This window comes from Eretmochelys imbricata, chromosome 27 (assembly GCF_965152235.1).
Source record: "Eretmochelys imbricata isolate rEreImb1 chromosome 27, rEreImb1.hap1, whole genome shotgun sequence".
NCBI lineage: Eukaryota > Metazoa > Chordata > Testudines > Cheloniidae > Eretmochelys > Eretmochelys imbricata.
The window spans coordinates 15,643,991-15,658,621 of NC_135598.1; the positions used below are offsets into that span (position 1 = coordinate 15,643,991).

At 51.9% G+C, this 14,631-nt stretch overlaps 1 protein-coding gene across 1 annotated transcript; it reads left to right on the forward strand.

Moving 5' to 3' along the window:
- Positions 1-1,789: 1,789 nt before the first annotated feature.
- Positions 1,790-13,867, forward strand: PSME3 (proteasome activator subunit 3). The gene is made up of 11 exons (XM_077806263.1): positions 1,790-1,962; positions 5,513-5,545; positions 5,961-6,023; positions 6,435-6,539; positions 6,842-6,890; positions 7,449-7,561; positions 8,193-8,261; positions 8,950-9,017; positions 9,186-9,240; positions 11,400-11,486; positions 12,037-13,867. Exons 1-11 carry the CDS (start codon positions 1,921-1,923, stop codon positions 12,115-12,117), a joined length of 765 nt encoding a protein of 254 aa, XP_077662389.1. The 5' UTR covers positions 1,790-1,920; the 3' UTR covers positions 12,118-13,867.
- The last annotated feature ends 764 nt before the right edge of the window (positions 13,868-14,631 follow it).

Consider the following 14,631-nt stretch of genomic DNA (forward strand, 5'->3'; position numbering starts at 1 on the left):
GCGGGAGTCCCTTATTGCCATAAGCGCCCTCTCCCCAGAGGTGCCCCTGTCTATCATTTGCGGATGATACTAAACTGGGAGGAGTGGTAGATACGCTGGAGGGGAGGGATAGGATACAGAAGGACCTAGACAAATTGGAGGATTGGGCCAAAAGAAATCTGATGAGGTTCAATAAGGATAAGTGCAGGGTCCTGCACTTAGGATGGAAGAATCCAATGCACCGCTACAGACTAGGGGCCGAATGGCTAGGCAGCAGTTCTGCGGAAAAGGACCTAGGGGTGACAGTGGACGAGAAGCTGGATATGAGTCAGCAGTGTGCCCTTGTTGCCAAGAAGGCCAATGGCATTTTGGGATGTATAAGTAGGGGCATAGCAAGCAGATCGAGGGACATGATTGTTCCCCTCTATTTGACATTGGTGAGGCCTCATCTGGAGTACTGTGTCCAGTTTTGGGCCCCACACTACAAGAAGGATGTGGATAAATTGGAGAGTCCAGCGAAGGGCAACAAAAATGATTAGGGGTCTGGAACACATGACTTATGAGGAGAGGCTGAGGGAACTGGGATTGTTTAGCCTGCAGAAGAGAAGAATGAGGGGGGATTTGATAGTTGCTTTCAACTACCTGAGAGGTGGTTCCAGAGAGGATGGCTCTAGACTGTTCTCAATGGTAGCAGATGACAGAACGAGGAGGAATGGTCTCAAGTTGCAGTGGGGGAGGTTTAGGTTGGATATTAGGAAAAACTTTTTCACTAAGAGGGTGGTGAAACACTGGAATGCGTTACCTAGGGAGGTGGTAGAATCTCCTTCCTTAGAGGTTTTTAAGGTCAGGCTTGACAAAGCCCTGGCTGGGATGATTTAACTGGGAATTGGTCCTGCTTCAAGCAGGGGGTTGGACTAGATGACCTTCTGGGGTCCCTTCCAACCCTGATATTCTGTGATTCTATGATGTCCTCAGAGCGAAGGGACGGGCAGCAGCGGAGTCCGCCCCCCCGCCCCCCCATCCCGCATGCTCTGACTCTGGGGGATCTCCGGGCCCGTCTCCCAGCTCTGACGCTCGGCTGGTAGTAAAGACTCCCTGCGAGCCGGACCCCCTGGCTCCCCGAGCTGCCTCTCCCGCCCCAGGGGGGCTCGGCTTGGCTGCCCCCGGGGTCCGCCTTGCAGGGAGGGTCACCCGCTGGTGGGCGACGCACGAGGCCGGGGGCGCTGCGAGGGGGGAGCGGGGGGGTGCTCAGCGCCCCCACGCCACCGGGGCGACCAGCCCCCCCGGCCCGTCGGGTTGCCAACCCTCCCGGACTGGCCTGGAGTCCCCGGGGAGGAAGGCGAATCTTTAGTGAGGGAGGGTGCCCTGAGCCGCAATCTCCGGGAACGGCTCCCAGCGCAACCGGTCACGCTGCGGCCGCCCCCGCGCGCGCGGGTCCCCCTCGGCCGCCCGGCCCCACGCTGCCCCCCGGGCCCCAGGGGGGTCCCAGGCTCCGGGCGGCTGCGGGTCCTGGAAGATACAACACAGACTTTATGAGGGCGAATCAAAGCGCCTGCTCCGCTACCCAACCAGGACCTACGGCTCCCAGTCTCGCGAGCGGCGTCGGTGCCAGGGGCGTGACGTCAGGCGGGGGCCGGAAGCCGGGCGGGCGGGGAAAGGCTGAGGCGGCCATTTCTGTTCGCTCCCCCGCCCTTCTCTGTGGCCGGCGAGGGGAGGAATTTCCGGTCCGGCCGGGGCCCTGCTCCGCGTGCGGCGCATGCGCGCCGGGAAGAATGGTCACGTGCGGAGGGCGAGCTCAGGGATTGGCGGAGGCTATTGTGAGGTCAGTTCCGGCGGCGGCGAAGCCGGTGGTTCGGGCGGGCGCGAGTGAGACCCCGAGCGAGAGCGAGACAAGGGGGCGCCCGGCCCGAGACCCCTCCCCGCCCCCGGCCCGGCCCCGCCATGGCCTCGCTGCTCAAGGTGGACCCGGAAGTGAAGCTAAAGGTAACGATGCCCCGGGGGCCCCGCCCCTCCCCCACAGCCCGTATTCCCCCCCCACGTGCCCTCACGGCCATGTCCCGCCCCCCCCCCCCCGCTCACGCCCCCCCCTCCGGCCCCGGACCCCCTCCCCTTCCCGGGGCCGCCCCTCCTCCCACGGGTCCACTCGTGGGGCCGCCCCTCCCCCCACCATACACATGTGCTCTCCCGGCCGGGGCCGGGGTGGGGGCGAGGGGAGCTGCCGCCCCCGCGGAGCGGTTGAGGTCTCGGGCGCGGCGGTGCGCGTCGTTGACCCTGAAGCCTACCGATGACACGTCAAACCTGCTGCTTTCCTCGTGGTGGCCCCCAGTTACCGCCGCAAAAACCCTGCGGTGCCTGCAAATCCCAGCCCGCCTGCTGCGGGGCGAACCTCTCCCGGAGCCCAGGACGTGGCGGTGCCCCTCGCTACCGCCCCAGCCAGAGCTGGCGCTAAGCATAAGCAGACCGAGCCATTACATTGGGCCCTGAGCGGCTCAAGGGGGCCCCAATTTGCTTTTTTAGCATGGGGGGGGGGGCAAATATTCCTGTTTAGGGTCCCCGGTGGGCTAGCACTGCCTTTGTCCCCAGCAGGGCTGGATGCAGACAGCCGCACACCTGCAGCACACATGGCCGTAAAATACAGCTTAGTGGGTGGCCAAATGACTGACCCCGGGGGAGGGGCCGATTCACTGGCTGCATCCTTCTTGCTATATCTAATTCAATGCTGACCTTCCTTTTACTTGCCATGTCCCTGGCTGAGAATTTCCAGCCTGCTGCACCTGCCAGAGTCCCACAGAGCTTGGGTCCCGCTTGCCCTGCAGTGTACAGGACCCTGAGGGGTCTACACTTAAAAATTAGGCTGTGAAATTTTGTGCATTGAGTGCCTTAGGTCGATCTAACCCTCAGTGTAGATGCAGCTAGGTCGACAGAAGAAGTCTTCCATCATCAACCTAGCTACTTACCGCCTCTCAGGGAGCTGGATTAACAACATCAACCAAAAAACTCTTTCAGTCAAAGTAGAAAGTGTCTACACCACAATGTTGTGGTGGCAGCATAGATAGACCCTGAATATCAGCGACTCAGTGTCTGGGCAGGCTGCCCTGTTGCTCAGGATGGGTGGCCATGTGCCTTCGCTTGCTACTTTTTGTTTTTGCTTGGGAGATAATGGCAGTAGATGTTAAATGTCTTGCTGCTTTGCCCTGGAATTCACTCCTCTGAGGAGCAGCCTTTTAGGTGAGGTGCCTACAGTGTGGGAACGCTTGCCTAAGCCTGGGGATTGGGGGAGAATATTGGAGGGGGATTGTCACTGGGGACACTTTTGTTGTAATTAACAGTCAGGTCTGTGGGGCCAGATCAGCCACGCAGTTTTTGTTCATTGCACCTCTCAGATTGTAGATCTGGGCGCTCGTGCTGCACGGTCTGCTCTAGAATAGGTCTGAGTCTGCAAAACCCTTTGTCTGCTCCAAGTCACTCCCTTTTCCATTCACAGAGGCTCTAGATTGTTCTCTGAAATACTTGTAAGGGCACCATCAACTTCAGATTTCACTCTGACTGCAATGTTTTGCACCTTCTATTGTCAGAGCAACACCTCAGATTACAAAATGGAAATATTGGCATTTGTCCTCGTTTGTTTCCTTTGCTTGTTTGACTGTGCATAGTTGGTAGCACTGTTTCACTGCTATAGTCAGGTTCTCTGTGTGTGGGTCAGTCACGTGGCAACATGAGAGTAAAATATTTTTTAAAAAAATAAGAAAAGTGGTCGTCATACCCCAAATTGTCAAAGGGCTCAAGATCATGCGTAGGACCCCAAACCACTTGTATTTTAAATTGACTAGCCTTCAGGTTGGTGATGCCCCTTTCAATAACTGAACTGCACTTGTCTTCAGATTCTTGCCCTAGCTGTTACTCTGCAGTCCTGTGTTTTTGAGCCAGGGAATGTTGAGTTTCCAGTTCTTTGATGGCAACCAACAAAGCCTCTCACCATTGGGGAGCATGCCCACTTCTCTCCCCAGAGAAAAGGACTGAATTGATGGGACCCTCATGTGGAGTGAGAATAAGGGCAAAACATTTCAGTAACTGGTAGCATTTACTGCTATGGCAACCATGGGCTTCTTATGCAAATTATCAGTTATGCCCACCCCTCCACCCCCTCAGTGAACAGTGAGAACTCTCACTATCATCCAGACCACAAGAGCAAAGGAAGTATGAAAACCCACTTGGCCTAAAGCTGAGCAAAAGGAATAGATCTTGCAATGTGCATGCATGTGAGGTGGTGCAGTTACTCTGTTCTTCCACTGCCTCAGATAGGCAGTTGTTCCACTGCATTTCTGCTTTATGATAAATCAGGCCAGGCGTTAGGCATTTGACCAAGTCAGCTTAACAGCCAGATAAAGGAGAAGGGTTCGGCAGCCATAACACTTGACAATGAGTATTTAGGGTGGCCCTGAGAAGTTCGGCTGGTGGCAGCCTCTGTTCCAGTCCAGGAGTGCTCTGCAGATGTCACTAGCATAATGTGCATGTTTCTGACACTTCATGGGGACCTTCTTGAGTGCACTTCTTAACTTGTCGATCTAACAATGCAGCTTCAGCCTCTGGTTGTGCTTCACCTGCCACGGCAGCTTGCTGTGTTCTCCATCACCCATGGTAGCAGTGCAGGGATCGGGAACGTTAGACTTGCTGTCCCTGCACTGACAGCATGGGCTCTGTTTACTGAGGTTGCTGAGTCTGACAAACAGGGACTTTCCCTGTCCTGGGGTAACAGCTTCTGCCCGGAATATCGAGTCTGGAGGCCTTTCAGCAGTTGGTAATAATGACATCTTATAAAGCTCTGTCGTCTTTCCCATTAGCCTGGTGGGGAAGGTGTCGGAGAGGCTGCTGTGTGGCCACCCGCCCCTCTACAATATCATTCTCACCCTGGGTCTCCATTGTAAAGGGGCCACTTACCCTATGCGGAGGTTCTGTGTGCTTCAGGGCAAACTGGACCTTGATGCAGAATTTAGGTCCCCAAATTCTGGGCATTTAGGAGACTCTTGGGAGCTTCGGATACATTCTGAAAACAGGGTTTCTTATTGGATTCAATATGTCATGGCTAGGATGGTCGGGGGGGTGGCCCCACTGCTTAATTTTAGGATAGAGTACAGTTTTTAATGCAGGCTCTGCATTTCCAGTTCTCACACTGTCATCTTCATGCTTCCATGCAAGCTCATGAAGATGAGTAGGTCAGCTCACTCCTCTTTGCTATTGTTTGAGGCTCTCTGCAGACAGGTAAATGGCCCTGGGTCAGTTACCTCTTGTACTAGTTTTCAGGCTTTTCACTGGCCTTCAGGAATGTAACAATGTACACCTCTAAGAGAACTGGAATTTGGGAGCCCAGCTCTGAGGCAGGGGATGAGTTCTGTAGCTGTGGAATGAATATGTAGGGCTTTGCCTCTGGGCCAGTGCCTGGCACACCTGGGCTGCTATATCAGGAAGAACTAAGGCTGGCTGTGAACTGTGTTTTGGATCAGTTATTCTGAGCTGTTGTTTTCCTCTTTTCTAGGTTGACTCTTTCAGGGAGCGGATCACAAGTGAGGTAAGTGTCCACTCCCATCTCCCCAGAATGGCATGTGGGGGCAGAGTGAATGCCATGTTGGGATCTAGCTTTCTATTGGATTGTGCTATGATCTCTGAGGTGCAGCAGAACCTTTCTTTGCAGGCTCCTTGCTGGCACTCAGCCCTTCAGTCACTCACTGAGTGTGGAGAGTCTGTAGCTCTGTTGTTCTCCAGAGCCTTGGCAGAGTGGAGGGCTGCCAAGACTCCTCCACCTTCAGGTGGGAGAGTTTGACTCCCTCTGAGATTTTTTTCCCCCTGGCTTTGAACAGAGCTGTATGCTTGGCCTTTTGCAGTAGCCTTGGTTTCCAGTGTCCTTGCCTGCTGGCTAAGTGCAGAGGTGAGGGCAGCCTGGGGCGCTGCTCTCATGTAACCATCTGCTGTTCTTTCTCATTTAGGCTGAAGATTTGGTGGCAAATTTTTTCCCAAAGAAGTTGTTAGAACTTGATGGGTTCCTTAAGGTAAGATATGTGCCGTTGCCTGCTTCCCCACTCGCTTCAGCATGCAATCCTGACCCTGGGGATGAGTTGTCTTTAGTCAGAGCAGAGGGTAAAACAGAGGATAAAACGCTGAAAAGCAGTGTCCCAAACTTGCGTTATACCCATTTGAATGCCATTAGCCCTAGACACTCAGCCCTGTGTATCTTACGGACTGTGATGGTGTATGGAGTCCATCAGATAGAAACTTAACGAATTCTGTCCCAAACTGACAACCCATTTTCCTAGTCCTCTCAGTCCCATCTTCATACCTGCCTCTGTTCTTGCTTGCCTGGTGGCTGGATGAAACCTGAGGTCTGGAATCTCCCATTTCCTGGCGATTAACATGACGACAAAAGTTGTTAGATTTGTATATGACTTCTTGTTGTTTTCCAGGAGCCCATCCTGAATATTCATGATCTCACCCAGATCCACTCAGACATGAACCTCCCTGTCCCTGACCCGATCCTTCTCACTAACAGCCACGATGGACTGGACGGGGTAAGATTCCTCCCTTGGCTATATTAATTAAACCTGCATGGCTTGCTGTGCATTCAGTTAGGCTGTTCCCTGATAATGACAGGCTGCAGCCGCCCGTGAGCATGTGAGAACTGGTCTTTTCAGCCCCTGGATCCTGGCTGGAGGCAGTGCTGTGGTTTGCTCTGTAACCCGCCCCCGGTTGGAGGGGGAAGGCTGCTCTGATATCAGAACCCTTGAAGATGTTCTGTAAGGAATTTCCTCGCTGCTGTCACTCTAGGTCCCGGGTAGTTGGGGAGTAAAATGTTCTGTTGTGTGTATTTTAGCCAAATATGAAAAAGAGGAAGCTGGAAGACTGTGAAGAGACCTTCCAGGGTAAGAGTCCCCAAGTCTCTGTGCCGCTGCCTGCCCGCTGAGCCAGCGCTACATGCCTAGGGGTATGAACCTGCACAAGCTACACCTGCCCTCTCCCGACTGCTACTGCCCTACCCAGGCCTGTCCGTGCTTCCTCTTAAAAGCTGGGGCGTGTGACTGAGTCATGGAGGAGCCCGATAGTGGTTCTGCTGAGCCGAGCTTGGCCTCTCCCAAGAGACTGGAGTAGTGCTCATCAGAGCTGGCATGCTGATGGAGGGAGCAGGGTAGAGCCCCATGGACCCCTTCGTGGAAGGAAGGAGCTGTCAAGCCACATGCTGCATCGAAACAGAGGCAGCTCCTACGTGTGGCTCAGGGAGCAGCTCCCTTTGCACCCTGTTTCTCCAGTTTGGGTTTCTTCCTGGGTCTTGTCTCTCTTCCCCTTCCCATGTGGTAGTCTCTGTAATAGCCTGTTAAATATCCCTGTCCCCATGGCAACCCGGCGTGGTTGGAACACGTGCAGAGCTGGCTGTCTCTGACTTGAGATGCTGTGAATAACTGGCCTTTCCCCTCTGGCGCTAGGTACTAAAGTGTTTGTGATGCCCAATGGGATGCTGAAGAGTAACCAGCAGCTAGTGGACATCATTGAGAAAGTGAAACCGGAGATCAGGCTGCTGATTGAGAAGTGCAACACGGTGGGTGTGGGCCTGAGCATGGGGCTAGATGGCGATCGGCCTCCAGACACCGCTATCCGAATTCTTTCCCCATAGCGTCAGGGCTTCTCACTGACCCACAAAGAGCGAACTGGGCCTCCATCCTACCTATAGAATAAGGAAATGTAGGACACCGCCCCTCCCCCCGGCTTCTCATGGTCTCTGAACAGGATGCTCCTCAAAGGGGCAGGTACCGGCGCTGGCCAGTAGAAATGGCATTTCCCTCAAAAGTGCTTGGAGCTGCCCTGACTCCAGCTCCTGGAGCAGGCACTGTCACTGCAGCCCCCAGCTAGCTCCCTCCCGCTAGTCCTTTGCTCAGAAGGGCTTTGCATCTCTGTGATGTTGTACGGCACCACCTTGCTGAGTGGGGCTTCAGTAAAATCGAGGGACAGAAGCTTCCCTTAATGCTTGGGTGGATGTCACGGGGTCCCAAGAGAGGTCAAGGTATCAGGCTTAGTCCCCAGTCGCCGCATGAGTCAGGCCCTGAGACAGTCTTGGGATGAGCTGCGCGAGCGAGAGTTTCTGAGGGCTCCCAGTAAGAGGTTCTGGTTTAAAGACAGGTCCCTCCAGTGCTGTCTGCACTCAGTCACAGTGTCACTTTCTGTCCTTCCAGGTCAAAATGTGGGTGCAGCTCCTGATCCCCAGGATAGAAGATGGAAACAACTTTGGCGTTTCTATTCAGGTAAGGCGACCCATGACATCGTGGCTCCTTTATGGGCTAGTGCCCCAGACACCAGGGCATCTTGGGCTCCTGAGGAGCCTTTCATTAGATCCACCTGGCTCTGCTTCCAAACAGCTCTCTTTGATGGATAGATTGGGCTAGTTTTGGTCTTGAAACCTGAATTCTTCCCTGGCATCTGAGAGGCGGGAGGGGCAGAGAGTACCTAAAAGCATCACTTTGCTCAGAGGCCTGGGAGCCACACCATAGTCTTGCAAGACCCAGTAAAGCTGAGCCATGTTTGAGGGAGGCTGTGTGCTACAGGCAGCCTGCCCCACCCAGCACCCTAACCTGGCAGGATCAGGGTGGTTGTGTGAAGCTATTTGCATTGCTTTCTTCCCTGAATCTCCCTGGAACTTGGCTGCTGATCCTCTGAGCAAGGCAAACTAAATTCTTAAGGCTGTGTGGCTGGTGCAGGGAGTCATTGTGGCCAGGAACTTCTGGTTCCTGCTGGCTCCTATGTTCCCGTAACCTTCGCTAACTGACTGAGGCTTGAGACTTGCATCTGATTCTACCCTGATGGGTAGATGGAGCAACTTTAAAGATGGCCAGAGACTGAGCTGCTTGACCCTGGGTGGCTGCACACGTGAGTGGGGTTGGAGGTTCTTGCTTCTGCTGTGAAGCTCACACTGCGTCCTTGGCTCCCTTGCAGGAGGAGACAGTGGCTGAGCTGCGGACTGTGGAGAGTGAGGCAGCTTCATATCTGGACCAGATTTCTAGGTAGGTGGAGGTGGGGAAGGGGTGGCTGTGAGCTCTTCGATGGGTCCCTCCCTGGGGAGGCTGAGTGCATTTGGGTAAGGACTTGAGCCCCGTGGCTAAGGCAAGGTCTGAGAACACTGCTTTGCTATTTTCTGACTATTAAATCCACCCTCTTCCATTCCCTTCCAGATACTATATCACGAGGGCAAAGCTGGTTTCCAAAATAGCAAAATATCCTCACGTGGTAAGTGGAGCATCTCTTTGCTGAGCGTTTGGTGGGGTTGGAGAGAATTAATTGTCTTTCTGTTTCTGTGGATAGCCCTCTACTGGCTGTTTCTATCACTGACTCCTTTAAGTAGCAGCTGCCAGAGTCCTGTGGGGGCTGGGAGCCTGGAGGGTTGGCGGAGGGGCTCTGTGGTGGCTAGGAGCCCTGAGAGGGGAGCCTGCAGGGCTGGAAGGATCTGGCTTCTCTCAAGGGAAGGGAAAAACTGATGATAATTAATATAAATCAGAAGTTAGGTATTGCAGAAAATCGATAAGGGATGCAAAGGGACACAAGGAGAAATCTATGGCCAGCAGAGTAAAGGACATTAAGGGGGAGTTTTAAAATATATGAGGAACAAAAAGAACCCTCCAATGGTATTTGTCCAATACTAGATGGGGATGGTAGAATTATCAGTAATAATGCAGAAAAGGTGAAAATGGTCAATAAATTCTGTTCTACATTTGGGGGGAAAACAGAAGATACAGTCTCATCCTATGGTGATAACACTTTCCATTCTAGTAGTATCTCTGGAGGATGTTAAGCAGCAGTTACTAAAGACAGACATTTTGAAATCAGTAGGTCCAGATAACTTGCATCCAGGAGTTCTAAGAGCTGACTGAGGAGCTCACTGGACTGTTAATGTTGATTTTTTTTTCAATAAGTCTTGGAGCACTGAGGAAGTTCCCGAAGACTGGAAGAAAGCGAATGTTGTGCCAGTATATACAGGGTAAATGGGATTACCCAGGTAATGATAGGACATCAATCCCAGGCAAGACAATAGTGTCTGATATGGGATTTGATTACTAAAGAACTAAGGAATACATCAGTTATATGATCTGTCAGCATGATTTTATGGTAAATAGATCCTTTCAAACTAACTTGGTATACTTTTTGTAAGATTACAAGTTTGGTTGATAAAGGGGATAGTGTTGATGTAATATACTTAGACTTCTGTAAGGTGTTTGACTTGGTACCGCACGACATTTTGATTACAAAACTAGAATGATATAAAATTAACATGGCCCACATTAAATGGATTAAAAACTGGCTAACTGATAGGTCTCAAAATGTAACTGTAAATGGGGAATTGCCATTGAGCGAGTCTGTTTGCAGTGGGATCCTGATGGGATCAGTTCTTGGCCCTATGCTATTGAAAATCTTTATCAATGACCTGGAAGAAAACACAAAGTTATCAGTGATAAAGTTTGCAATTGACGAAAATAGGGTGTGGTAAATAATTAAGAGGACAGGTCACTGATTCAGAGCGATTTAGATTGCTTCGTAAACGGGGTGCAAGCAAACAATATCCGTTTTAATACGGATAAATGTACATCTGGGAACAAAGAATGTAGGGAAGCAGTGACTCAGAAAAAGGGGGTCATGGTGGATAATCAGCTGAACATGAGCTCCCAGTGTGATGCTGTGTTCAAAAGACCTAATGCAATCCTAGGATGCATAAGCAAGGGAATTTTGAGTAGGAGTACAGAGGTAATTTTAACTCTATGTTGGCACTGGTGCAACTGTTACCAGAATCCTGTGTCTAGTGGTGGGGTGCCCACAATTCAGGAAGGACGTTGATAAATTGGAGAGGGCTCAGAGAAGAGCCACAAGAATTATTAAAGGATTAGAAAACCTTCCTTATAGTGAGAGACTCAGAGTCCAATCTATTCAGTTTAACAAAGAGCAGGTTAAGGGGTGACTTGATCATAGCCTATACGTACCTACCTGGGGAACAAATATTTGATAATGGGCTCTTCAGTCTAGCAGAGGAAGGTCTAACATGATCCAATGGCTGGAAGCTGAAGCTAGACAAATTCAGACTGGAAATAAGGTGTGTGGTGTTAACTGTGGGAGTAACTAACCAGTGGAACAATTTCCTAGGGTCATGGTGGATTTTCCATCACTGGCAATTTTTAAATCAAGATTGGAGGTTTTTCTAAAATGTCAGCTCTAGGAATTATTTGGGGACAAGTCTCTGGCCTGTGCTATACAGGGTGTCCTACTACATGATCACAATGGTCCCTTCGTGCCCTTGAATGCATAAGGTTGAACAGGAGAGAGCCCCCTTGATGTCTGTAGAGGGAAGGGCAGCCTGGCTTTTAGGCTATTCACAGCCACATTCTCCCTTCTCTGTGTAGGAGGATTATCGCCGCACGGTGACAGAAATTGATGAGAAGGAATACATTAGTCTGCGCTTAATCATCTCTGAGCTGAGGAATCAATATGTGAGTGAGAGTTGGGACCCCAGCTCATGTGTTCCCCTGTGGAGAAGCACCCTTGGATCAATCCCACCTCAGAGCCCTGAGAGGGAGCTGGCCTGGGCCTCTGCTTTCCCGTTGCTCTTAGCAAGCAGAGATCGCGGCAAGTTGCTGCCCTGGAGAGTCTGGTATTTCCCACCTCTGTACTGAGTGCTGGCAAGCCCAGGGGCATGCAGTTCATTGTGCTCTTTGCGGGAGCCTTCCGACCCAACCTCTCCAGATGGCGTAGGCCAATCCTGGGCTCTGTTAACTAATTCACTCTCATTGTTGGGGCCAAAACATGCTGGTCTCTTCAGAGTGCAGACAGGCAAGGCCTTGCCTAAGAAGCTTACTGCTTGACATGAGACATGATGCGCTGAGTGAGGGCGATGGCTGGTGAGGCAGGGAAGGGCCAAGGGGCTGTAACTAAGAGCAGCCATTACTCAGGTCAGGCCAGTGCTTATGGTGAGAGTGAAGTTAAGTCAAGTTGTGGACCTCCCCTCCTGATGTACATCCATGGTCTCTCTCCTCTTTCCAGGTCACTTTGCATGATATGATCCTTAAAAACATCGAGAAGATCAAGAGGCCTCGGAGCAGCAACGCCGAGACTCTCTACTAAGTGTCAACGTTTGAACTTGAGAACTGTTCAGTCAACTAAAGACCGTCATTGCCTTGGTTTGTTACGTGACTATCGAGATGGGAAACTGGCTGGAAATAGTATTGCACTCGTAGTTAAACTCTAAAGAAACCCTCGCCTAGTTCTGTGATTGGTTTTATTCAGGTCTTAGGAACTCTCCCTAATGTAGGAATTGGTATTGAGCAGGCCACTGCCATGGGACATGCAGGCTACCGAGAGTGAGCAGCTGCCAGGTAGGAATGCTCCTCCAAGCCTTTCTTCCTACTTAGGTGGGAATTGGATGAGACACCAAGCCCCGGGGTTCTCCCCTTTCCCCCCCGCCATCTGTCAGCTGCAGGGTTTCCTTGGGGTCCCTGGGAATGGAGGAGATGCAGTGTCTTCAACACTAGACTGAGTCCACAGAGTGTGTGCTGGCTGCGAGAAGCCGGCTGCTTCTCAGTGCCATCTCTGAGTGAGCCCTCTGCTGCCAGTCGTTTTATGCGTGTTAACTGTAAGGCTGGGAGGAGGTGCCCCTTCGGAGCAGGCAGCTCCCCTAGGCCAGGCTGCAGCCACACTCAGCAAAGTGCCATTGAGAGATTTTTAGGTTCGAACAAACCAGGAAAGAGCTATCTTAAGTTAGATCCCACCCCATTTGTCCCTCTCCCTTGTGAAATGCAGCTAGATCAATGCAGAGGGCTATGTGGCGCACCTGTCACTAGATCTGGTTGCCACCAGCCACGTCCCACTGGCTGGTGGGTTCAGAGCCCGGGTAGCTTTTGCTCCTATGTAGCTTTCCTCTTGGCTCTACAAAAGCAGTTGTCCTGGTTAAAATCAATGTTAATCTCCTTCGGCGTGAGGCATTTCTGTCCAGAATGAAGTTAGGGAGAGGGCCCGAGCTCAAATTTTGAAGTCCTCATAGTCTCCAATAATGCTAAGGAATTAGCAGGTTGTGACGCACAGTCCCCTGCCGAGTGTATTTGGGGGGCAGGGTTTGGCAGGCTGGCTGCGATGGCTGATCTGTTGGGATGAGGATGGCCAAAAGCAGCCACAGCAGATCAGTATCAAAACCCCAGCACCCCATGAAAAGTACCTCGATTCCTTCTCCTGTGCCCAGGAGCTCCTCTAAGGCCATTGGAACGTTTCATGGTCCATTGCAAACCCCATGGGAAACGGTCAGTTGCGTTGTCAGTTTTTGTATGTGTGGGAAATGGGCTCATGATGCTGCAGGCTCCTTCTACATTTTCTTATTTATGGTATTTTTACTTCACACCCTCCTTCAGGGGAATGCTGGGTCAGTTGGTCCTGGACCCCTGAAGCTTCCATGGGTCTCACTGTCACACTTGTAACTTCTTGTGCAGTAGCCTTATAGTAGTTAGTTGTGAGAAATGGAATGAACGTCCTCTCCTTCCCTCTTGCGTTCTGTTGCTTTTGTTTCTTCTTCTATGCTGAAGAGCCACGTTTTCTCTTGCTGGTTTCCCAGGGGTTGCTCTGAGCGTGGAGGGCCCCCTGGCCCTTTCGATAGACTCCTTTGTTGTTGTTTGTAGTAAGTCCAATTTTCGTCTTCCCGTTAATAAATATTCAGTAACAAACCAACTGCGTCTTAGCTGCTGCCTGGGAGCAGCACCTTCACTGTGTGTTTCTTTGTACTGATTCCTTTTTATTTGTTGGACTGTTCAACTTTCCTTGCCAGATGAACGTATGTAAAACTTTTACCATGTCAAGAAATTAAAATACAGGTACTTTGAATTCTTAAGTAGGACCCTTGTGTGATGCTGCGTTGTCAGACATGCTCTGTCGGTGGCTATGCCTCGCCTCTGTCCCAGTCTGGCCATGCCTCTCTCACGTCCACTCGCTCCACCCTTGTGCTGTATCTATCGCCGTGTCCTTCACCATGTGTCCAGACAATCGTCTGCTGCTGTGGGGTTCCAGCAGCATCCAGCAACTTAGTACCAAGGCCCCATGTCCTTACACTGCCCATTACTCACTCCTGCGCGGGGTGAATGGGAGTTGCTAGAATAATTTGGAATAAAATGGGCCGCTGGGGACCAGGGACTGGGATAAGGGAGCCTCCAACTCTAGGCAGCTGGTGCCTGGAGCTTCTTCCTTGGGCCCTGGCTGCAGCTCTGTGTAGTGGGTGTCTCCCACATCAGGGTTGTCAGTCTCAGTGGTGAGGGCTGGATGGACTAGGCCTGCATGTGGGAGAAGCTGGCACAGCTGCCTGCCGTTTTAGGGCTAGAGTGCAGACTCCAGGGCTCTCACCTGGCCCCTTTCACTAGGCTGGAGCTGGAGACCAAAGGAGGAAAGATACAGGCCAATTGCAAAGTTCAGCAGCAGTGCCCAGGCTGGCAGTCTGCCACGCCATGGTTTTCTCATTCCACTTCCTGCTCTGAGTTCAAAGCTACTGTGGTCTCAGAACACTGACCTCATCTTTTCTTTTTCATCTCTTGCCTCATTTCCAGCTAGCAGCTCCATCCTGGGGCTAGAGACCTGCTCCTCCGCATCAGTCTGCACGCGCAC

Excerpts from the sequence above, each read along its gene's own strand:
- PSME3 (XM_077806263.1), top strand. The coding sequence starts at position 1,921 with ATGGCCTCGCTGCTCAAGGTGGACCCGGAAGTGAAGCTAAAG. Across the intron at positions 5,546-5,960 it reads GGGAGCGGATCACAAGTGAG|GCTGAAGATTTGGTGGCAAA; the intron begins GTAAGTGTCCAC and ends TTTCTCATTTAG. Across the intron at positions 6,540-6,841 it reads GCCACGATGGACTGGACGGG|CCAAATATGAAAAAGAGGAA; the intron begins GTAAGATTCCTC and ends TGTGTATTTTAG.